Consider the following 24927-nt stretch of genomic DNA (forward strand, 5'->3'; position numbering starts at 1 on the left):
CCTGGTCTATCCCCAGCAGAAACCAGCATATAGACAGACACACCGACCCTTTGTTTCTCTCCCTCCTCCCAGCTTTTGAAAGTATCTTGTCTCCTCATTGGTCATTTTGGTCAGGTGCCAGCGAGGTTACCTTTAGCTTCTTAACCCTTTACAGGTGAGAGGAGCTTTCCCCTGGCCAGGAGGGATTTCAAAGGGGTTTACCCTTCCCTTTATATTTATGACACACCACCAGTTCCATTCAGTCAGATGGAATACCAGCATTCTTCAGATTTTTCTACCATGTTTCAGGGGAAACTTTTTCCTAGAAAGCAGATGAAAAATGCTGATTTTTGGATACAGGGCTTCTGCTACTTTAAATGCAAGAAAATATGGCAGAAAGTTGAGATTTTTGCTGAGCATCCAGAGCCCTGCAATTTCTTCTTGTTCAGCTGACAATTTCTTTCCTGCATATTCTGGATGAAGGCAGTTGGCAAAATGTGTACTGGAGTAATTGTCTCACAGAATCTTTTTGTGCTTCTGCTTTGTGTGATACAAGATCTTCATTTATCATTAGCTCCAACCACACTTTGCATGCAACAGCAATTGTTGATGTGTCCCTTTGGAATGCCAACGTGGATCGGGCTTTGTTGAGATGTACTTGGCAATGACAATGCAGTTTTACCAGTACCTCCAATTCAAATCTTCACACACGTTTAGCCAAAGTCAGTTATTCCAGTGTCTCTTTGTCCTTTCCACTGCATTTTGCAAAATGTTTCCTCATAGGGTCTGCCTTCCCACTCCATTTTGCTTCACAATTTCTGCATCAAAAGACTCTTTGCCATCGTAATGAACTTTCTCAACATAACCATGAATTGGGTCAAGTGGTCTTCCACCTTTGCGCATGTTGAAATATTTGTACTTAAGTCACTGTACTCAGAGTTCAGTTACAGCAGTTGCTCTCCAGCCAGCCAGAGCAAGAGGCAAAGTACTGGCCTGGACAGTTAGTTCAGCAGCTTATCTCAAATACTGAAACTTCTGAATCTGGGGATTTCTCTTCTTTGCTAAACAAACATCTGATTTTCATTACTAAACAAAGAAGGGGAATTCCCAGATTCAGTAGATTTTGTTTTAAATAGCCAAGGCAATAGCATACAGCACTATACTGAGGCTATATTTTGTGTTATTTTATTTGATTTATTCAAAATTAAACAGACCATATTACTGAAAAACTATTTTCAAATTCCTAAATATTTTTCAGTAATATTCATTAGTCTATTCTCAAAGTAATTTTATTGTTCCCAGTTTAAACTAGTATTTACCAAGGCCCCACACTAAACTAGTTTTCCCTGGGAAACTCCCAACTCTGTCTCCCTATGCATTTGCTTTTGACCAGCAGATCAACATGGTTGTGGAGCAAATAACCAGGATCGTATACTCAACGTGGCATCCTACCAAATCTCCTCTCCATACTGACAAGGACGACAGGGCTATTGCTTCGCAGCAGGCAAAGAGTGCACCATTCCCACGTGCTGTTTTTCCATGGCCTGCCTGCCTTCTGCTGTTACTTTTAGCTTTGGGGGCCAGGACTTGCTGCACCATACTCTGCTAAATAATGTGGACAAATTCTTACACAGAATGATACTGTCCAATTAAATGTGTGGGGTTTTTAGGTTTATTTTTAGTTAGGACAAAGATTTTTTTAAAACTAGTAGACTGAAAGTTGTATGTTTAACTGGCATGTCTAAGGTTCCAGAAGTGTTAGACCGTAAAGACTCACATTTCATCCAGAAATACCATTATAAACAGAATATTTCATACCATGTCATGTGCTGTTGCTTAACAAGTCATGTGTTATAGCTTAACTGTTGGGTAACCCTAACAGGAAGGGTTTTAACTTAGATCTTACTAGTGGTGAAGATGTTTTTTCTTTAAGGTACACTGTGAAAAGTTTATTCTGGTCCTTTCTGTGTAAAATCCCACAAAGCTAGTTTTATGGCTTACTGGTCATACAATACAAAAAGACTTTTGTTTAAAGCAGAAAGAATTAGATCTGTGTTGCAGAATTACTACCAGAGCTACAAGTTCATTAAACTGCACCAGAAGGTTTAGCTAATAGTATGTGTGGTTTTTTTTTTTTAAATAACTTAATAATCAGCCAACCTGTAACATCCCACCTAGAGAAACAGAAACAAGAAAGTAGGTCTGATTATGGTCATGAAAAATAATTGCTGCTTTTTATTTATTTCAGGGGTTAGCTTTATAAAAGAAAAGTTACTAAAATTCCATATAAAAACAGCAACACAAGAGAGATTTTACTGTTTTCCCACAAAGCTTAAGGAAGATTTTATTGACTTGAATATACTCTTAAAATCCATCAAGGACATAAAACGTAATTCCTCTTCTTTCTTTTCCCCCATTTAAGAAACTCAGATCTGACACTAGTCAGCAAGTACCAAGTGCTGAATAAGTAGGCAACCTTTAGCCATCCACTCTGGTTTTACTTAAACTGGTGTGTTAAAACAAGCTCAGAAACTTCTACTATCAGGCTGAAAACTGTGATGGGAGATTAAAAGGCGTTCAGTAATTTCTAACCACTCTGAAATGGACATATATTATACAAATCCATGTGGCTAATTTATAATTCCCCTGTCATATTAAACATACTAGAACAAAAATGTGTAATTAAAATTTGTGGCATAAATCAACAAAAGCATCAAGCCTTTTTATAAGCACTGAAGTTAATTTACAAAACTCTTTTTCAAGGAAATTAGAGAGGGAAGAGACTTACTAGGTCACCTGATCGATCCAGCCCTCTAACAATGCAGGATTGTTCCCTACAGTGTATTTTAAATTGCTTTTTCCAATCCAGTTTTAAATGTTGAATAAATGAATGTCTCTTACTAATTTGACAAAATTCTTTTACACTTCTTTTTATTTTGGGGGTTGATGCTTGGCTATGTAGCCTTTACTGGCACAGTAATCAAGCATCCTTATACAGCAGGTTTTCAGGAAAAACAAAATCCTTCTCAGCTAATCAAGGGCTTCTCTACATTGAGACGTTGTCAACAAAACTTTTTTCTTGCACGGGTACTTAAAAAAGCCTCCCCGCAAAAAAACAAGCAAGTTTCGCCAACGCAAGTGGCAGTGTGAATGCGGTTTTGCCGCTTGCAGGGCTGGAAGTATTTTGTTGGCAGAAGTGCCAAAAAAATACTGATAGAGAGCGTTCACACGTGCTGAATTTTAGCGACAAGGTTGTGTCAACCTTAGTGTAGTGTAGTGTAGACTATGCCCTAGAAAGCATCAGTCTGTACTCTATGCATGTGTGTATCTCCCTCAAGCAGTAGTTACACCTCTAGGAATCTACCAAAGTCATTACTACACATAATCCAACAAAGCAATCCTTTTACATTACTGCCTCCCAGTTTCAAGTGTTCTGATTTCACATTCCCCACTAATACTCAACTGAGATGGCTAGAGCAGAAAGAGACACGTGTCCATTACTCACCTCAATTGTCTTTGCCCACAATGGCGTGCTGGGAAAGTTGTGTTTGTACACTTCGTTAGCAACAGTGTTCACATCAACAGCAGCAACGACTTCTGCAGATATACAGCTTTCTGGAATTAAGAAAGGAATTTGCAAAACCATACCTGTGCTTTAAAATACACTACATTTTCTCATGATACCAGAGCTAATGCACAAATAGTTTTACAGGTAAAGGAAAAAAGAGAAATAATGTGCTCAGAACTGCTGTGTCGACTCAAACTTTACACAAAATGTACCACAATCACCTCATTTTATAGCCAAAGCTGCCTTTCTCCACCCACTGCACTCTAAAAAATTATTTGTAATCACTGTAACACACACACGCACACAAACTCCATCCACCCTCTTCTTGGTCATTATTCTAGCTACATTTTTTCTAAGTAAGAACACAGGGGACATAGGGCTTTGCAGATCAACATGCCGCACCATGCAACAATTGACAGAAATACTCTAGCTACTAATCAGAGATCTTACACCCTGGAAACCAGACTTGCCACTCTTGAAGCATATTGTTTGTCAGTTTGGGAAACTGGGTTAGTAAAGTTGTCCTTGAACTTGGGTCATCTATGTTGCTACACTGCAACATCCAGAAGGGGGATTTTTAAGGTCACTGAATCACTTTATTGCTTGTATTGCACCTTGGGCCCTGACTCTGAAAATGTTTTGTATGAGTGCAAGGATCCCCTGGTATAGAGTAGCTTGAAGGACAAAGACATTAGACAGCTCTTAATGTAACACCATAGCTTCTTAGATGAAAAGAGAAATGACTGACTTCTTTAAATATATTAATGAAAAAGCAGGAGACTGCAGTATAAATCTAATAATAATTATCCAAAAGGAAAAATGCAGAAAACAGACACAAAGTACACAATGAGTTTATAGAGCAACAGAATAACCCAATTCTACAAAAACTCAGATCACAAAAGATGCTGTTCAGTCTATCACTGATCATAGCACATTGCTTCCTGATAGTAATCACATCCTCTAGAGCAGGGGAGGGCAAACTACAGCCTGTGGGCCGCATCTGGCCTGTCAGGGCTTTCAATCCGGCCCACAGCATTGCCAGCCCCATGGCATAGCGGGGCTAAGGCAGGCTTCTCACCTCCCCTGGCCCCGCACCGCTCCTGGAAGCGGCCGGCACCACGTCCCTGCGGCCCTGGCGGGGGGGAGAGGGACAGAGGGCTCCGTGCGCTGCCCTTGCCTGCAGGTACCGCCACCCGCAGCTCCCACTGGCCAGGAATGGGGAACCGCAGCCAATAGGAGCTTTAGGGGTGGTACCCGCAGGTGAGGGCAGTGCGCAGCAGAGCTGCCTGCCCCACCCCACCCCCCAGGAGCCACTGCTGGACATGCTGGCCACTTCTGGTAGCGGCCCAGGGCCCAGGGCAGGCAGGGAGTCTGCCTTAGCCCCACTGTGCACCACTGCCACCCCGGAGCTACTCGAGGTAAGCAGTGCTGGGTCAGAGCCTGCACCCCAACCCTCTGCCCTGAGCCCCCGCCACACCCCTCCTGCATCCCTACCCCCTGCCCTGAGCCTTCCCGCACTCCGCACCCCCTCCTGCACCTCCAACCCCCTGCCCTGAGCCTCTTGCCGCACCCCATACCCCACACCCCTACCCCCCGCCACAGCCCTCCTGCACCCCAACTCCCTGCCCTGAGCCCCCTGCCACACCCTACACCCCCCATGCACCCCAGCCCCTTGCACTCCTGCCCCGAGCCCCCTGCCACACCCATCCTGCACCCCAATCCCCCACCCTGAGCCCCCTCCGGCTCCTCTCACCCTTCCTGCACTCCAACCCCTTGCCCTGAGCCCCTTCCTGCACACCGCACCCCCTCCCACACCCCCCACTCCCTCCTGCACCCCAACCCCCTGCCCCAGCCCTACATTCATGGCCCTGCATACAATTTCCCTACCCAGATGTTCCCCTCAGGCCAAGAAGTTTGGCCACCCCTGCTCTACACTGAGCCATTTTACATAAATAAATCTTTATGTTCATCAATAGAAGCACAGGAGGCAATCATGCATGCACTTTCTACTGTAAACTACATCAATTCCAACAGCAACTCCACAAGCCGCTTGCCATGTTATTCCAACTTCAGCATTAACAATTTTAATTTGTTTTAGTCCAAAAAGAGACAAGATAGACTTCTTTATTTTAATAACATCACTTTTCAAAACGACATGCTCTCAACCTGAGTACATCATATGAATGATTGCTAATTATCCGTTGAGTACTGTAAATGTTCAGGATACTTTACAAAACAGAGTTAAACACTTTCCATGCCCAGCAATTTCGGAGCAGGAAAGCCAAGTACAGGATTCCAATAGTGACAACTAGATCACTGAAAATTAAAGCCTCATCTACTATATCTGATTGGTAGAGCTTTCAAGCCTCTTCCATCTTACTCACATTTCTCTGCTGTTCAGAAATATTTGAAAGGTCACAGTGTGAAACAATATATAGGAATTTTCATTCAGGCAACTAACGTTTTCTGGTTTGCTCACTTAATTTAACCAATGACAATCTGAGCCTCATGGGAAAAAGATGAATAGGTGAACTATATGAACGTCTATTAAAGGCTCGTTTTATAGCGTCTCTTATTTTCCTTCTTGACACTGTGAACACACACTGTTACAGATGTATTACACACAGGTATGTTCATAGCAGAGCAACTGTGATGACTACACCTGGGACTGTGGATCCGGTATGGTAACGCTGACATCCAGTGCGGAAAAAAAAAGCCAGTTTAGCAAATCAACTATCTAAATTTCGAAGCGTATTTAAAATCCAATATGATGGACTTCCTACAGCACAAAAGTAAAGCCTAGGTAATGGATACAGATTTCCAGTACAACAATGGAGATTCCTTTTGAAGACATATTGCCCCTAACTAACAGGTGCCTGCCCTGTGGGTGCCCTGTCAGGAATGGAAATTAACCATCTCCAATCATTATCCCATCAAACAAACAATAAAAGTGGCAGAAGCTGGAGGCTCTGACAGCCACTCTTAGGTCAGTTGTTCACCCTTTTCACCACCACTATTTCCATCCCCTTAGTAAAAAATTTTAAAAAAAACCAAAAAAGTGAGGGACTTCAATCAAGGGCTTTGTAGGCCCTAAAGGCTGGCCCATGGTGGTCACTTTTAACCCAAACCATAAAGGCTAATTCTGGAGGGAAAGGTATAGAAACTTTGTTCTAATTCTCCTCATCCAATACCTATTTCTCTAACTCCACAATGCTGGGATCTTATAGGATCTCATTTTCGTGCAAAGGATGGATTTCACTTTCCTCCTATTGAGCTGAAATAGCATTAAACTCAAAAAAATTTACTAATAAGACTTTTCTTCAGCGTTCAGATCCCAACATTCAGAAGTGAGTAATGTAATGGAAAGCACGGCTATTTTCTTTTTTTAGATGAGCTTTTTCAAGAGAAGCGGGGAAAACAATGCACCTGGTATGACAACAATAGTTTTCCTGAGAGCACAGCATAGGCAGCGTGATGCCATTGCCCAGCAGAATCAAATTTGTTAGCATAATTAGTTACATTAGCCTACTTCCCACTATATCTATATAGTCAAGCATAGAATTTTGTCTTTACAAAAAACACTGTTACCACGGTCAGGTTTTTCTCTGGGTTTGGAGAAACAGCAAGTGTGTCTTATCTATCAGTCTTAGGTTCTTCTACAGAGATACTTCAGCACAGTTCTAAGCACCTTACAAACAACATAAAGTACTAATAGCTTTTCTTCTATGTTACAGTAAGTAAAAGAATATACGAGCGTTTCGGTTCACAAAACCTCTTGGCAAACTAAGAGCACTGCTGCTTTATATGAATTGCAGACTCTGCATTACAAGAACAGTAATTAATCAATATATACTGGGCAAGAAACTTCCTGGTGCAACCAAATTGAGGTCATCACATGAACAATAGGAAGGATAGGGTCACCTTTACAGTCACATTTCCTGGGGCCCCCATTCAATCTCTGGTGTAAATCAGAGGAGTCTCTGGGCTGCTTTGACTTACTTCCAGCTGTTCATGGCCCCAAGGAACTGTTCTGGCAGCTCAGAATTGCAAGGACACAGGGTAACCCCAGCCACTATCCCTCTCTACCAAGGATATCCCACAATGGGGTACCGGGGCAGAGCGTTGCACAAAGCCGCTATGCCAATTCTGCATTCCTTGGGAGTTCCTCTTACACAAGTGATTTCGTCAGAAGGTGGCTTTCTGGTTGCTTTACACCACTGGAACTGAACAAAGCAGCTGGAATGGACGAATTAATCTGGACCACTGTATCTAGCAAAGGAAAATCTGCATACCCAAGATCTCACCAAAAAAAAAAAAAAAAATTAAAATCATCCTTTGTGAGATTTTATTAAAATCATTTAAATATTTAATCTGGATGCTAAATTTTGATGTGAATAACTCAATGGCCACTACATTTCTGTATAATTGTCTTTTTCCATCATTCAGGGCTTTTTTCTGAAACCAAAAGAACAAACTTACGCTTTATTTTTAATTATACATTTTACTTAATTATCCAGCAATGGGCAAAAAATCTATTTACTTGTCTAGAAACATGTAACGTTTAGGCATTTCTGACTAGGTTACAGCCAGTTAACTGAACTCCCAAGAAAAAAAACCAGCACAAATAAAGAAACATGCACTGCCCTCGAGATGTCTCTTAAAAGAATAGGTGCCAGTTTTCAAGGGCTGGCAAAGTAATTAAACTGTAGCTGTGTAGAAAACAACTTAATGTTAGGAAGACTAGGAATAAGGCATACATTTTTAACAGTGAGGGCAATTAACCACTGAACAACATTCTTAGGGACATGGTGGATTCTCCATCACTTGAAGTCTTCAAATTCAGACTAGATAGCATATCTTTTGGAAAGCTATAAATTCAAACTGCAGTTATGGGCTTATGCAGAAATTACTGTGTGAGGTCATATAGTCTGTGCTACCATAACATCATAGAAGACTAGGGTTTGAAGAGACCTCAGGAGGTCATCTAGTCCAACCCTCTGCTCAAAGCAGGCCCAACCCCAACTAAATCATCCCAGCCAGGGCTTTGTCAAGCCAGGCCTTAAAAACCTCTAAGGATGGAGATTCCACCACCTCCCTAGGTAACCCATTCCAGGGCTTCATCACCCTTCTAGTGAAATAGTTTTTCTTAATATCCAACCTAAAATCTACCCCACTGCAACTTGAGGCCATTGCTCCTTGTTCTGTCATCTGCCACCATTGAGAACAGCCTAGCTCCATCTTCTTTGGAACCCACCTTCAGATAGCTGAAGACTGCTATCAAATCCCCCCTCACTCTTCTTTTCTGCAAACTAAATAAGCCCAGTTTCCTCAGTCTCTCCTCATAAGTCATGTACCCCAGCCCCCTAATCATTTTCGTTGCCCGCTGCTGGACTCTCTCCAATTTGTCCACATTCTTTCTGTAGTGGGGAGCCCAAAACTGGATGCAGTACTCTAGATGTGGCCTCACCTGTGCCGAATAGAGGGGAATAATCACTTCCCTCGATCTGCTGGCAATGCTCCTATTAATGCAGCCCAATATGCCGTTAGCTTTCTTGGCAACAAGGGCACACTGTTGACTCATATCCAGCTTCTTGTCCACTGTAACCCTCAGGTCCTTTTCTGCAAAACTGCCGCTTAGCCAGTTGACCCCCAGCCTGTAGCAGTACATGGAATTCTTCCGTCCTAATTGCAGGACTCTGCACTTGTCCTTGCTGAACCTCATCAGATTTCTTTTGGCCCAATCCTCCAATTTGTCTAGGTCACTCTTGATCCTATCCCTACCCTCCAGCATATCTACCTCTCCCCCCGACTTAGTATCATCTGTGAACTTGCTGATGGAGCAATCCATCCCATCATCTAGATCATTAATGAAGATGTTGAACAAAACCAGCCCCAGGACTGATTCCTGGGGCAGTCTGCTTGATACCAGCTCCCACTTATGCAGGAGGTCAGAGTTGATCCTAAATCTGGCCTTAAAATCCAAATTTTAGAGCACTCGTGTCCACTTACTGCTATGGCGAGAGGGGGAGGTAGTGACCTAAAGATGCAGAAATTCAAACAGAAGGAAGTAAAGTGGTTACCTCTGTTCGTTTTAGATTTGGAAGAGGCAATCCACAGTTTATAGATCTTTGTAAAAGCTTGAAAATAAAATTTCGTTTGCTACCAAATATGTCCTTTTACACTTGACAAACCGATTCCCCTGTCATGTGTTTCTAACAGACCTTAAAATTAGCATAGATCTGTTTATATTTATTGCTGCACTCCTGCACCAGAATCATCAATGTCAGCACAGCACATGGAATATATAGCATACTGCCAAGGGCAGGGTCTGGCAGATCTGAAAACAAAGGGAATTCAGAACCAAAATAACTATCTACTGTAGAAGATTATGAAAACAGATGTAAAAAGAGAGAACGGACACATTTTATGCCAGTTCAGTTTCCTTTTAGAATAAACAAAGATTTCATTTTTGGTCTATTATCGACTTTTAGGTATAGATATTAGCCTGGACCATCAGTCAACATGATGCTTGATTCCTGCAAGATAATCAATTTCTTCCTTTCCATCACCACACACTCAGTATCTATGCCTGCAGAGTAGAACAACCAAATGTTGATTTTTATAATTTTTAACCAACACTATTCTTCTGCCAAAGAAGCTATCTTTTAGAAATTAATGAGAAAGAGACTGCCCAGATTGACAATATGGTTTCATCTGGGGTTTTACTGGACTATATTTCTGCCTGCCAATTTTTCTTTTATTTAAATGTAACTGCTCTTAGTGATAAAAAAATAATTACTTATATTGAAACTTACATTAATCACTGGGGAAAAAAATATACAATTGAACTTGTAACCTAGAAGTGGTACCTTTTAAAGTTCTTCTCTCATATTTCATGCACAAACAAATTTTAAACATGGGTGATCCAGATAACTAGACGTTTGCATGGAACAGACTTGGAGTTAATTGTGCATGGGAAAGCTGCCTAAATTAATAAGCCATGAAAAGTTTGTTTTATTTTGTTGGGTTTTTTGGTTTGGTTTTGATTTTTGCTTGTTTGTTTGGAGGAGGATTGCTGTGGAAGAGGACTAGATGGAAAGATGACTTTTCTAAAAACAAAACATAATAATTACCATTGCAGATGTTCTGTGGTTAAACAAATATACATGGCAGTTTTTGGTGTCTGACATCTAACTGTCAAAGTCTCCTATTTCTTAACAGTGGAGAGTCTGGCCTGGAGCAGCAATCAATCACATTACCTTGTAATGGGAATAAACAGGATTACATTCTGCTTTCAGACACCCCGAGGTAAGGGCCCAATCCTGAAAGCCTCAACAATGTGTGCGATCCCGTTAACTTTAATAGAACTATTCACACACACAGAACAGGGCCTCAATGAGGGGGATATTACATTGGCTCCAACAGACTAACCGGACATGTCTGAGAGCACAGACTACTGCATTCTAATCCCAGATCTGTCACTGACTCCCTTTGTGACCTTAGTTAAAGCACTTATCAGAATTATACTTATGTTACTAAACATTAGAAATCTCCTTACAAAATTGTAAAGCTCTAAAACAACATACTACAAACTTCACTGTGTATACTGAAGTATCTCTATGTAAAGTATAAGCAAAGAGCTGCAGATTTTTCACCAGGAGTTTCAGGACTGATAGCTAACTTTAGTAATAAAGGATTGAACCAACACTCATGTCTCCATTGACAACAATATACTAATGCTCTCTGTGTGCTACTGAAGTGAAAATATTGGGGAACAAGCCTAGTCTGTATAAATAAGTCACCACCACGCCACATGTATCTCCTACTATTGGATAAAAACTGTGGATATCTCAGAAACTGCTATATTGAAGTACTGTTGCCAAATGTTGATTTTTTTAGGGCTTTATTTGGTATGTTGGTTGCCATTATCTTGCAAACTCTTACACATATACTTTAATTTCAATATGATTACTCACTCATCTTAAATACACATGTAAGTTGTTTGCCAGATTAGAAACTAAAAAGATGCCAGGAAGCAGGAGGGAAGGTATCCTTAAGCTTGATTATGGAAAATATATATTCACCAATTACAAACACTAATGATTTTACAGAAAAACACAAGTTAATCTACCTCTAAGTTAGATGCTAATGTGGTAGGGAACCAACACTGATACTCATCTTGGCAGCACTGTAGAAATCCTTTTGCAGAACTAGTTTCTCTTGCTGCAGACTGTCACTAAGGTTTTATATACAATCTTTTCTTTTTTAAAATAACAAACAGCTTCTTTTCCTCTCATTTTTCTTGGACAAACACATTTACTGGAATCATTATTAAAAGAAGCCAATGAGCAACTTACTCTTCATTTCTCATGAATCCTGCTGACTATACCACACACCACTGGTGAATGCAGGATCTCTTTTCTTCCCAAACATTTGGAGGAAACTCCCATAATGCCTCAATACCAGATGGTGCTGAGAATTCTATTGTCTCCTGTCACATGACAGCAGAAGAATTCTATTAGAGAAATGTATGCCATGGTACCACTCTGTTTATAACTGCATATGCACAAGTTTGAAGCACACATGAATTCTTGCTATTATACATGAAAAAGTAATTGCAAGGAATGTTTACTTTCTTCATCTGATCTTCACATGAAAACAAATATTTGAGTCCCACTTTGCCTTTACTTTGTGCCTTTATAAGGATAAACATCATGAGTAAACTAAATCCAAATGGCTAAAAGACACATCAAAAATGTGGATAAAGTAATAGAATAGAACCCCTTTTATTCATGCTTCGCAGTTATTAGTCTTAACAGGACTCAAAACAAGACTCGTCTGCAAGTGCAAAATTTGCAGAATTTTAAAGGGACATGGAAATAAGGAACCAAGGGGCAGTTTGTACTTCTCATCACACACTTCCAATAAAGAAAAATAGCCGGATCTGAAAAAAGTAATGTCAGCTGTGATGCAAATGGTATTGTATCCATTTGATATGCAAATTTCAATTGGTACTTAACCTTCAACACGATCCAGGGTCATTCAAACAAATAAGAATTCAAGCCTTCCCCTAAAGACATGAGTCGCTTCATCTGCTCTGGCTGGTACCTCTAAAAAGAATCTCAGCCATACTATTTGTATTTATTGTAATTTCTTCATTTGAAAGTAACCCCAAAAGAACGGAAATGTAAATTACTATCGACACTGACACTGCTGCAATTGTTCAGAAACTTCATCTGTGATTCTAAGCTGCAGCTGAAAGTTCTGGAAATAAATGGAACCTTTCTGGGACCAACAGCAGTGATTTAGTTCCCTCCCTCCCCTCACAAAATAAACATATCCTAGAATCAAGGGTGATGATTTGGTCACACTCCCAACATTCTCAAGCACAAGCAGTATGCAGTGTGGTGTTACACAATCATCGTACTTTTTGCACACCTATTTGCAATATTCTCATATTTCTCCGAGGCTACATCTCAGAAAGGCTCATCTCTCATAGCTAATTTGTTGCTTTTATGCTGTGGTATTACATTTTAATTGGACCGTTGGCATCTGTAGGACCTCCTGAGATTCCCACCAACTTTTAACACATTGGTATCAGTATTTGTTAATCATTGGAGGATGTTACTGGGTGTTCACAGCGTGTCTATTATTATGTTAACAACAGAACCAGATAACATCCGGGGATGATTTTTCCCATACATATAGATACTAACATGTGACAAGTGAATAATGCTGTGAATTCAGTCTGTTTTTCATGAAATCTCATGGAAAGCAAGATAAAACGTTCAGATTTTCTTTTAGAATTAAGACTATGTTAGACAGGAATACAAGAAACAAAGTATCCATCTCTTTTGCTTTCAGTTAAGATTCCAGAATCTCTAGAACTCTCAACAAAAATACCTGTGGCCCATATTCTCTTCCAAAGACATCTTTAGGGAATGAGAGAGGTGTTTGGTCCCAAAGACAGTTATTAAGGCTTAGTTGTATCTTTAACTAGTCCTACTTTTTTGCATGTTCACATATTTTATTGTCTTGCCTTTTAGTTACTGTAACACAATTACACACAAAAATATTAAAATAAAACACAATAACCTACTTTTTGCGTGTGTTGGGCAAGACATTTTAAATACCTTGTTTTTCTCTTACATTTTATTCTGCTGGCAAGCTCCTCCAGGTGCATTCTAAAATCCTTACTGAAAGCTTTCATATTAACTGTATTTATAAACCACAAACAATGTCTAAAAAGCTCTTCTTTAAAACTATGTTCCTTCATTTTCCACCTCCTAGTGTTCCGGGAACTTTAACAGGCAGGCACCTGGCAAAAGAAGAGATGAAGCTGCCTGACTTTCCAAATAACTTAAAGAAATGAAGAAAACAGATGTTACTGGCATAGAAAAAAAATGAATCCCTTTATGCCCAAGATAAGCACAGTTATTCACAACAACCAAAGAAAATGGAACTGAAGGTAAGGCGGGTTCAGTCAAAAGGAAGATCTCTTAGTCTGGCATAGGAGAGTGAAGTGACAGCAAGTCTAAGGGCAGTCTACACTACCATGCTACATCAGCGCAGCTGCGCCACTTAATGCGTCTGGTGAAAATGCGCTATGCCAATGGGAGAGTGCTCTCCCATGAGCATAATTACTCCACCTCCGTGAGAGGCAGAAGCTATGTCGGCGGGAGAGCACCTCCCACTGACATAGTGCAGTGTTAACAGCACTTAAGCGGATTAAATTGCATTGCTCACGGGGGTGTCTTTTTTCACACCCTGAGCAACGTAAGTTACATCAACTTAAGCAGTAGGGTAGACCAGCCCTAAGGATATCACCTTAATAGTCTGCAGAGCACCTGCGTTGGTGTGCCTAATACAGGTTTTAAATGTTTTTATAAACCACTTGAAGAAACCTTGGTAATACCTGGCCAGAGTATTTAAGTTGGTCCCCCTTATTAGACCTTTAGTAGTTAAAATGCTGCTTGGGAGAAAAGGGGGTGTGTCTAGGATATGTATTTAATTACAATACTTTCCTTCAGGCCAACTAGTGTTCTCCCTGAAATTCTTTTTCATAAATTCAGGTTTCAACATAATCCAATTTAATTTATGATTTGGCAGGAATCGTTGTAATATTCACTAAAATCTTTACAAATACTTCAGCCCTAATAAAGGCTAAAAATTAGGGCTGTCAATTTTTCGCAGTTAACTCACACAATTAACTCAAAAAAAATTAATGATAAAAAAATTGTGATTAATCACAGATTTAACTGCACTGTTAAACAATAGAATACTAATTGAATTTTATTAAATATTTTGGATGTTTTTCTATACTTTCATATATTTTGTATTCTGTGTTGAAATCAAAGTGCATATTATTTTTGAAAATATTTGCACTGTAAAAATGATAAACAAAATAAATAGTATTTTTCAATTCACCTCTTACAAGTACCATAATGCAATCTCTTTACTGTAAAAAGAAAAGGAGTACTTGTGGCACCTTAGAGACTAACCAATTTATTTGAGCATGAGCTTTCGTGAGCTACAGCTCACTTCATCGGATGCATACCGTGGAAACTGCAGAAGACATTATATACACACAGAGACCATGAAACAATACCTTCTCCCACCCCACTGTCCTGCTGGTAATAGCTTATCTAAAGTGATCATCAAGTTGAGCCATTTCCAGCACAAATCCAGGTTTTCTCACCCTCCGCCCCCCCCCCACACACACACACAAACTCACTCTCTTGCTGGAAATGGCCCATCCAAAGTGACCACTCTCTTCACAATGTGTATGATAATCAAGGTGGGCCATTTCCTGCACAAATCCAGGTTTGGATTTGTGCTGGAAATGGCCCACCTTGATTATCATGCACATTGTACGGAGAGTGGTCACTTTGGATAAGCTATTACCAGCAGGAGAGTAAGTTTGTGTGTGTGGTTTTTGGAGGGGGGTGAGGGAGTGAGAGAACCTGGATTTGTGCAGGAAATGGCCCACCTTGATTATCATACACGTTGTGAAGAGAGTGGTCACTTTGGATGGGCTATTACCAGCAGGAGAGTGAGTTTGTGTGTGTGTGTGGGGGGGGGGGGGCGGAGGGTGAGAAAACCTGGATTTGTGCTGGAAATGGCCCAACTTGATGATCACTTTAGATAAGCTATTACCAGCAGGACAGTGGGGTGGGAGGAGGTATTGTTTCATGGTCTCTGTGTGTATATAATGTCTTCTGCAATTTCCACGGTATGCATCCGATGAAGTGAGCTGTAGCTCACGAAAGCTCATGCTCAAATAAATTGGTTAGTCTCTAAGGTGCCACAAGTACTCCTTTTCTTTTTGCGAATACAGACTAACACGGCTGTTACTCTGAAACCTCTCTTTATTGTGAAAGTGCAACTTACAAATGTATATTTTTTTTGTTACATAACTGCACCCAAAAACAAAACAACGTAAAATTTTAGAGCCTACAAGTCCACTGAGTCCTACTGCTTGTTCAGCCAATCGCTCAAACAAACAAGTTTGTTTACATTTACAGGAGATAATGCCGCACTCTTCTTATTTACAAAGTCACCAGAACATGAGAACAGGCATTTGCATGGCACTTTTGTAGCGGGCATTGCAAGGTATTTACATGCCAAATATGCTAAACATTCGTATGCCCCTTCATGCTTTGGGCACCATTCCAGAGGACATGCTTCCATGATGATGACGCTTGTTTAAAAAATAATGTGTTAACTGAATTGTGACTGAACTCCATGGGGGAAAACTGTATGTTCCCTGCTGTTTTACCCGCATTCCGCCATACATTTCATGTTACAGCAGTCTTGGATGATGACCCAGGACATGTTGCTCATTTTAAGAACACTTTCACTGCAGATTTGACAAAATGCAAAGAAGATACCAAAATGAGATTTCTAAAGATAGCTACAGCACTTGACCCAAGGTTTAAGAATCTGAAGTGCCTTCTAAATTCTTAGAGGGATGAGTTGCGGAGCATGCTTTCAGAAGCTTTGTGCAGGGGGTTGGACTAAATGACCTCCTGAGGTCCCTTCCAACCCTGATATTCTATGAAGTCTTAAAAGAGAAATTCTCCAGACTCTGTAGTTTACACATCGAACCACGAAAGCTCATGCTCAAATAAATTGGTTAGTCTCTAAGGTGCCACAAGTACTCCTTTTCTTTTTGCGAATACAGACTAACACGGCTGTTCCTCTGAAACCATCAAAATAGAAAATCACCTTCTAGTGGTGGCATCTGACTCATAATGAAAATGAACACACGTTGGACCGCACTGCTTTGGATTGTTATCAAGCAGAACCCATCATCAGCATGGACGCATGTTCTCTGGAATGGTGGTTGAAGCATGAAGGGACATATTAATCTTTAGCGCCTCTGGACGTAAATACCTTGCAATGCCGACTACAAAAGTGCCATGCAAATGCCTGTTCTCACTTTCTGGTGTCATTGTAAACAAGAAGAGTGCAGCATTATCTCCTGTAAATGTAAACAAACTTGTTTGTCTGAGCGATTGGCTGAACAAGAAGTAGGACTGAGTGGACTTGTAGGCTCTAAAATTTTACATTGTTGCGAGCACTGTACACTTTGTATTCTGTGTTGTAATTGAAATAAATATATTTGAAAATGTAGAAAACATCCAAAAATATTTAAATAAAAGGTATTATATTATTGTTTAATCACACGATTAATCACGGTTAATTTTTTTAATCGCTTCACAGTCCTACTAAAAATACTTCTTTTATAACTATACATCACAAGACACAGGCCATCCTAAACCAAAATCCAGTGTTGTTGTTGTTTTCCAGGAAGTGAAAGCAAATATGCACACAGGTAAAAACCCAACAGGTCTCACTCACGCATGTTAAATACACTCTTTAAATTTGGGATCGGTTTTAAGGCACCCTTACAGAATTCTACTTGTCTGCAGCCCTGGAGTACGAATGTTTGCTCCGGTGGGTTGTTTGACCAGACAAGTAATACCTATCCATATATTAACAGCAAAGAACCTAACAACCACTGAGGCAGCAGGCAACCGAGCAGATCTAGGCTTGGGCAGGACAGTCTGCCGAGCAATTTTGCCACCCTGCTCCCCCCGAGTTTGCAGAGCGGTTTTCGCCAAGCACAGCTCCGCAGCCGAGCAGCTCAGGCGCTCCTGGCTGCTGCTATCGGCCCCCCCCGCGACCAGAGCCGGTCCCTTGCGCTCCTCTGCCTGCGCACCGCGCACAGCCCAACCTGCACAGGTGCCTGCGCAAGCCCAGGGCGGGCACCGCCAGCCCAGGCCCGCCAGCGCTCCGCCTGGGGCGGCACGGGCCGGGCCGGGCCGGGCCGAGCGGGGGCGGGAATCCCAGCGGCGGGGGGGCCACGGGCGGCGAGCGGGAGCGGGAGCGGGACCGGTACCTCTCAGCGCCTGGTGCATCCCACCGATGCCGCTGTACAGCTCCAGCACGCGCACCGACCCCATCCTCCCTCCCCACGCGCAGCACCTGGCTCTTACTGAGCCTGCGCGGGCGCTCTGCGCATCCTCAGTAACGTCTGCTGAAGTCAGTGCCCAGCCCCTCGCTCCCTCCGCTCTCACTTGCCCCCAGACTCTGCTCCCCGGGTGACAGGGAAGCGCGGGAAGGGCGGAGTCGGAGCCGGGTCACTCCGCTCCCAGGGTGGCAGGGGTGGGAGCTGACAGGAGGAGAGGCGCTGCCAGACGGGGAAGCTGGGGGTGGGGAGAGAGAACAGGAGCGGGGGCGAGCCATGGGCAGTGGCTGGCAAAGCAGGGGGTGGGTGGCAGCCTGGCTGCAGGTGTTCCTGGCTGGCTAGTCCATGCCAGCCCCCTCTCCCCACGGCTGCCGTGTTAAAGGCCCAGTGCTGCCCAGTTCCTGGGCTCCAGATCCTCACTAACTTCTGAGGCTCTGGGCTCTAGGAGACTGGATTCTGTGTAATGTGTGTGTGACTTACAAAGCTCCCACCCACCTGCAGTTCAAAATGTTCAGACCTGTTTTTTACTATTTGACTTGCATCCATGTTTTTAACCTTTCAAAGAATCCCTTTCCAGTTTTCCCAGCTGTAGCGTGTCTGGATGCAGCTTTATAGCATTGCACAAAATTGTCTTCTCATCCGACTGCCTGAACTGGACTTCCGTTTACTTGATCTGCTGTAACTGTAGCTTCCTTCCTTTCAGTTATTTATTTTTATTTTATTAAATGTTATTTTTATCTTGCATTGTTTTTAGCACTCTGTCATTTATCTTGGTTAATATTGTGCATATTCATGTCATTGTGCTATTTATGTTTTTAATAGCAAGCAATAATTTAAAATACTAATTGAGGCTAGCAGTTTAAGCAATCACATCTCAGTGTTTTGAAGTAATAGCACTTTGTTGTAATTGTAATTATGTAATTTATAATTTTTATTTCTACAGTTTTAATTTTTTCCTCTTGTACCACAAGTTTACTCTTTTTTAAGTTTCCTTTGATCCTCCAGGGCAGATTGCCTTTCTCAACTGATATTTTGGTCTATGTTTTTTCATGTAATCACTTGTGCATAGAATTTACTTCCCAAATATTTGCAAACGGCACTGAACTATCTTATATGAAATCCCTCCAAAGACAAAACTTCTACTGTAATTTTCACTGATCATAGATATTGGGGGGAGGGATAGCTCAGTGGTTTGAGTATTGGCCTGCTAAACCCAGGGTTGTGAGTTCAATCCTTGAGGGGGCCATTTGGGATCTGGGGCAAAAACTGGGGATTGGTCCTGCTTTGAGCAGGGGGTTGGACTAGATGACCTCCTGAGGTCCCTTCCAACCCTGATATTCTATGATTCTTTATAAATTATTCACAATGCTAAGAATTAAAAATAATCACATCATGCACCAGAAAGTTATGATATGATTCACTTCAGTGTTGGTTTTCATTCTGACAAGTTTACTGTTTGTTCTGCCAAAATCACTAAAGATTTTTTAACATAAAATATTTAGTTATTTCTTTGATCTGGTCTCACAAACTCTTTTATTACTGTATGATGGTATTTAAAACTATGTGTCTCACATTCCAGTGTGCAGTTCAGACCAGGGAGGGTTTGGGTCACTGCCTGTCCCATAACCCTGGGTGCCCTGCAATGCTCTTCTGTTGTAGCTCCCAACCTGGGTCACTCACAAACAGCCTACCAGCATGCAGGGCACACCCTGAGTGTCTGTGTATAGCTACAGCCCTGGCCCAGTGGCCTGTCAGCAACACACCAGTCACACTCTGGTTTCCATCAGCCTTGGTTATTACTTGCAGGGCGACCCCAACACACTCCCAGTCCCAAATTTTCCCCAAAATGTGTGCTCTGCACTTTCCAGCCCTCTCCTTGACAGTTCAAATATTTGAGGTCCGTTGCTTCTGTAAGGGGTCAATATTCAATAGTTTGCTACTTTAACTGGAGTTACCAAACAGTGCAGTTTAAAGACAGTACTGGATTAGTTTTGGTTAAAACATAAGTTTAACTACAAAGAGATTTTAAGTGAGTACAAGCAGAAGGCATTAAAGTCAGAAATAGTTACAAGAGAAGTAAAGATAAAACACTTCCTAATACCAAGAATTTAACGAGCTAGACTTGTTAAGGTAAAATCCTTACCACAGGTTTTCAACAACATTGCTGACCAAATTCTCAGGTCAGGATCTCCCCTCACAGTCAAAAGGCTAGTTCCTTTGTCTTCTTAGGTGAAAGGGAGAGGTAGTGAGATACCTTGGAGTGTTTTTGCCCTTTGCTTTTATAGTCCAGTCACCCTTTGAAGTGGATTCTTCTGAGGATTACTCCTCAAAGTAAAGTTTATTCAAAAAGTAAAGAAGCTGTCATAGAATGTAGTGGTGTTGGTGGCTCCATGCTCTTTCTTCTCCCCTGGGTATACTGAAATGCAGATTTGCCTTGTTTCCTGCCATTTCCCTCTCATGCTGTTTCAAGGACGCTGTTTACTATTTATATGTAAATTGAGGTAAATACACATTCCTTTATTTAGGATAGGCCTGCTAAACAACTTTGGCTGAGGCAGGGCTTTGTGGGTTTGAACACATGCTAACAACTACATACAGGGGGAGTTCATAACTTTACATATAATGTTGCTATGTACATTTCACCATGATATTATTGACCAAAAACTTACTAGTTTTCCGATAATACCTCACAAGGCTTATTTTCTACAAAGATTATTACAATAGTGTGTATACAGGGGTGCTTTCAGCCATAATGTGTATATATTAATTTTAATAAATCAATTAGGTGTACTTTATCACATGTCTGCTATATGGAACATTCTTGTCTCAGGCTGACTGCCCCCTTCAAAGGGAGAGGGGCCGAGCACCTGCTGTGACTAATCAGCTGTCTCTATGCCAAGTTCTTTTATTAAAACTCTTCATACACTTTACATCATAACAGCATCAGGCAATACACATATATTAAGTCATTTAGAACAGGGCCAAACCATCTTATAGTATCCATAGTCACTTTAGCTACCTCCTGGGCTTCCATATCCTTTGCCCAGCTAAGTGGAGAAACCTATTGCTCAAAGTTAGATGAGAAGAAGGAGCATAAGGAAGGACAGAGGCTACAAGGGAAGGAAGGTCTATCTGAGCCAGGTCAAAGTCCTGTGAGACAGATGCCATCTCACCCACTGTCCTACTATCAGCAGGCATGAGACATGGAGAGAGCGCCATTCCTCTCCCCTCACCCCCCACCTCTCCTATGAAAGGATATGAGTCTTTAAGAACCCTTGCACTCAAATGCAACAACCACCTCAGAGGCTGCCAACCTTTTTCCCTTCCCTCTTATCCTTTGCCAACTGTGGTATCCCCTGAGACCTCTCCACTCCTATTCCAAAGTCACCCTTATGCCCTAGCTTCCTCACTCTGCTGTTGTGGATACTGCAGTTGTGATGTTTTCTGCATCTTCCTTCACCTAACCTCTAACACCTTTGTCCATGTGCTACTATTGCCCATCTCTGGAAGGGGAGCATCTTCCACATGTTCTTTCCCAATTCCTCTAACAGCAACAGGGATTGTGCTATTACTGTTCCCCAGTCCCTCATTCTCAAATACCACATTGCGCCATCCCCATCTCTCCATTACCCCTCTACCAGCACCCTCCCCACCTAAATGTGCTTTCTTGGCATATGCCTCCTCCCTGTACCCCCAATTTCCACACTGTGCATGTCTGGTGTAATGTAGACACAGGCCTGCTAAGTGACCAAACTGCCCACAGGGGCAGCATTGTACCAGACGGCAACACACAGAAGCCCCACACATGATAGGTGTAAGGCTGTCCAACATAACTAACTTCCGCTACCATGAAACAGCTGGGCAACTGCAAAATCTGATGGTTGTACAAGGATCTTGACAAGAGCACCACGAGCATGCATTCTAACTACCTTCAACGGGTAGTTATCAATGGCTCCATGTCTAGTTGGCAGCCGGTATCAAGTGGAGTGCCCCAAGGGTCGGTCCTGGGGCCGGTTTTGTTCAATATCTTCATAAATGATCTGGAGGATGGTGTGGATTGCACTCTCAGCAAATTTGCGGATGATACTAAACTGGGAGGAGTGGTAGATACCCTGGAGGGGAGGGATAGGATACAGAAGGACCTAGACAAATTGGAGGATTGGGCCAAAAGAAATCTGATGAGGTTCAATAAGGATAAGTGCAGGGTCCTGCACTTAGGACGGAAGAACCCAATGCACAGCTACAGACTAGGGACCGAATGGCTAGGCAGCAGTCCTGCGGAAAAGGACCTAGGGGTGACAGTGGACGAGAAGCTGGATATGAGTCAGCAGTGTGCCCTTGTTGCCAAGAAGGCCAATGGCATTTTGGGATGTATAAGTAGGGGCATAGCGAGCAGATCGAGGGACGTGATCGTTCCCCTCTATTCGACATTGGTGAGGCCTCATCTGGAGTACTGTGTCCAGTTTTGGGCCCCACACTTCAAGAAGGATGTGGATAGATTGGAGAGAGTCCAGCGAAGGGCAACAAAAATGATTAGGGGACTGGAACACATGAGTTATGAGGAGAGGCTGAGGGAGCTGGGATTGTTTAGCCTGCAGAAGAGAAGAATGAGGGGGGATTTGATAGCTGCTTTCAACTACCTGAAAGGGGGTTCCAAAGAGGATGGCTCTAGACTGTTCTCAATGGTATCAGATGACAGAACGAGGAGTAATGGTCTCAAGCTGCAGTGGGGGAGGTTTAGATTGGATATTAGGAAAAACTTTTTCACTAAGAGGGTGGTGAAACACTGGAATGCGTTACCTAGGGAGGTGGTAGAATCTCCTTCCTTAGAGGTTTTTAAGGTCAGGCTTGACAAAGCCCTGGCTGGGATGATTTAACTGGGAATTGGTCCTGCTTCGAGCAGGGGGTTGGACTAGATGACCTTCTGGGGTCCCTTCCAACCCTTATATTCTATGATTCTATGATTCTATGATTCATTCCTACATCCAAATCCCCAGTCAACTCAGGATTTTCTCACCTTAGCCAACACAATTGCCTGTCTGCTTAGCTAATCCACAATCAGCTCATTGGGTACTAGATTACTGAGGAACGTGATAATCATAGAATCATAGAATATCAGGGTTGGAAGGGACCCCAGAAGGTCATCTAGTCCAACCCCCTGCTTGAAGGAGGACCAATTCCCAGTTAAATCATCCCAGCCAGGGCTTTGTCAAGCCTGACCTTAAAAACCTCTAAGGAAGGAGATTCTACCACCTCCCTAGGTAACGCATTCCAGTGTTTCACCACCCTCTTAGTGAAAAAGTTTTTCCTAATATCCAATCTAAACCTCTCCCACTGCAACTTGAGACCATTACTCCTCGTTCTGTCATCTGCTACCATTGAGAACAGTCTAGAGCCATCCTCTTTGGAACCCCCTTTCAGGTAGTTGAAAGCAGCTATCAAATCCCCCCTCATTCTTCTCTTCTGCAGGCTAAACAATCCCAGCTCCCTCAGCCTCTCCTCATAAGTCATGTGTTCCAGACCCCTAATCATTTTTGTTGCCCTTCGCTGGACTCTCTCCAATCTATCCACATCCTTCCTGTAGTGTGGGGCCCAAAACTGGACACAGTACTCCAGATGAGGCCTCACCAATGTCGAATAGAGGGGAACGATCACGTCCCTCGATCTGCTCGCTATGCCCCTACTTATACATCCCAAAATGCCATTGGCCTTCTTGGCAACAAGGGCACACTGCTGACTCATATCCAGCTTCTCGTCCACTGTCACCCCTAGGTCCTTTTCCGCAGAACTGCTGCCTAGCCATTCGGTCCCTAGTCTGTAGCTGTGCATTGGGTTCTTCCGTCCTAAGTGCAGGACCCTGCACTTATCCTTATTGAACCTCATCAGATTTCTTTTGGCCCAATCCTCCAATTTGTCTAGGTCCTTCTGTATCCTATCCCTCCCCTCCAGGGTATCTACCACTCCTCCCAGTTTAGTATCATCTGCAAATTTGCTGAGAGTGCAATCCACACTATCCTCCAGATCATTTATGAAGATATTGAACAAAACCGGCCCCAGGACCGACCCTTGGGGCACTCCACTTGATACCGGCTGCCAACTAGACATGGAGCCATTGATCACTACCCGTTGAGCCCGACAATCTAGCCAGCTTTCTACCCACCTTATAGTGCATTCATCCAGCCCATACTTCCTTAACTTCCTTAATAATAACCTTCTTAATACCCAGTCTCATTGGCGGAACTACCACCAATCACTTCCAATACCCCTTACCTTGCATCCTTGCATATGCCTTCCAGAAGGTTTCCATTAACTCATTTGACCAAAACCACAAATCAGTTTCCTTGGACCTAGGTAGCTGGTACAAGATCCATTGGAAAGAACTGCATACCCCTCAGTATCTGTGTGCTCAGCTCTCTAGAGTTGAATGACCCATAGCTCTGTACCATAACCACATCACATGTTTCTCTTTTTCACCTTACTTCCCTCATTTGCCCTTAACCCCTGTGACTCTGGCAAAGGGTGCTCCCAACACACTGTTGCCAGAATATTTAGCCAAATGGTGCAAGATATCATAAAAACTGGTAACATGCTGGTCATTAATATAATAGCATAATGTTTGTACAGTTAGTACAAACTACCCACAGTTGTTTGTGAAACCCTAATGGGAGGTACATGAGAAAAGATGATACAGCCTCTGTGGGGCCAGGAAGAGGGGATGTGGAGATGGGGTCATCAAAGCAGGTGACACACTGGTCCATCTCGGAAGGGGTTGGGCGGGGGGAGCAATCCAGGCCAGTGACATTGGGGCATTATTGATCCTTAGGATTTCATGTCTGTAGAAGTGAATTTATTGGGTGGTGATGTTTCTAAAAAGGTCACTTTAGATCATAGACCACTGGCAGAGCAG

At 42.5% G+C, this 24927-nt stretch overlaps 1 protein-coding gene across 4 annotated transcripts in view; it reads right to left on the reverse strand.

Annotated features, from left to right (window-relative positions):
• Positions 1-18084, reverse strand: part of TRDMT1 (tRNA aspartic acid methyltransferase 1) — a 44752-nt gene extending 26668 nt beyond the window's left edge. Inside the window, exons 1-4 of one of the 4 annotated variants that reach the window (XM_048838024.2) lie at positions 17952-18082; positions 13697-13865; positions 11905-12038; positions 3485-3594 (exon numbers count right to left, since the gene is read on the reverse strand). In XM_048838024.2, coding sequence (XP_048693981.2) covers positions 3485-3594; positions 11905-11911 — 117 coding nt within the window. In that variant the 5' untranslated portion in view covers positions 11912-12038; positions 13697-13865; positions 17952-18082. Of the gene's footprint in view, positions 1-3484; positions 3595-11904; positions 12039-13696; positions 13866-17951 lie in introns of all 4 variants that reach the window. The other 3 variants (XM_048838025.2, XM_048838027.2, XM_048838023.2) reach the window with 3 other exon arrangements.
• Positions 18085-24927: the final 6843 nt, after the last annotated feature.

This window comes from Caretta caretta, chromosome 2 (genome assembly GCF_965140235.1).
Source record: "Caretta caretta isolate rCarCar2 chromosome 2, rCarCar1.hap1, whole genome shotgun sequence".
Lineage (NCBI taxonomy): Eukaryota > Metazoa > Chordata > Testudines > Cheloniidae > Caretta > Caretta caretta.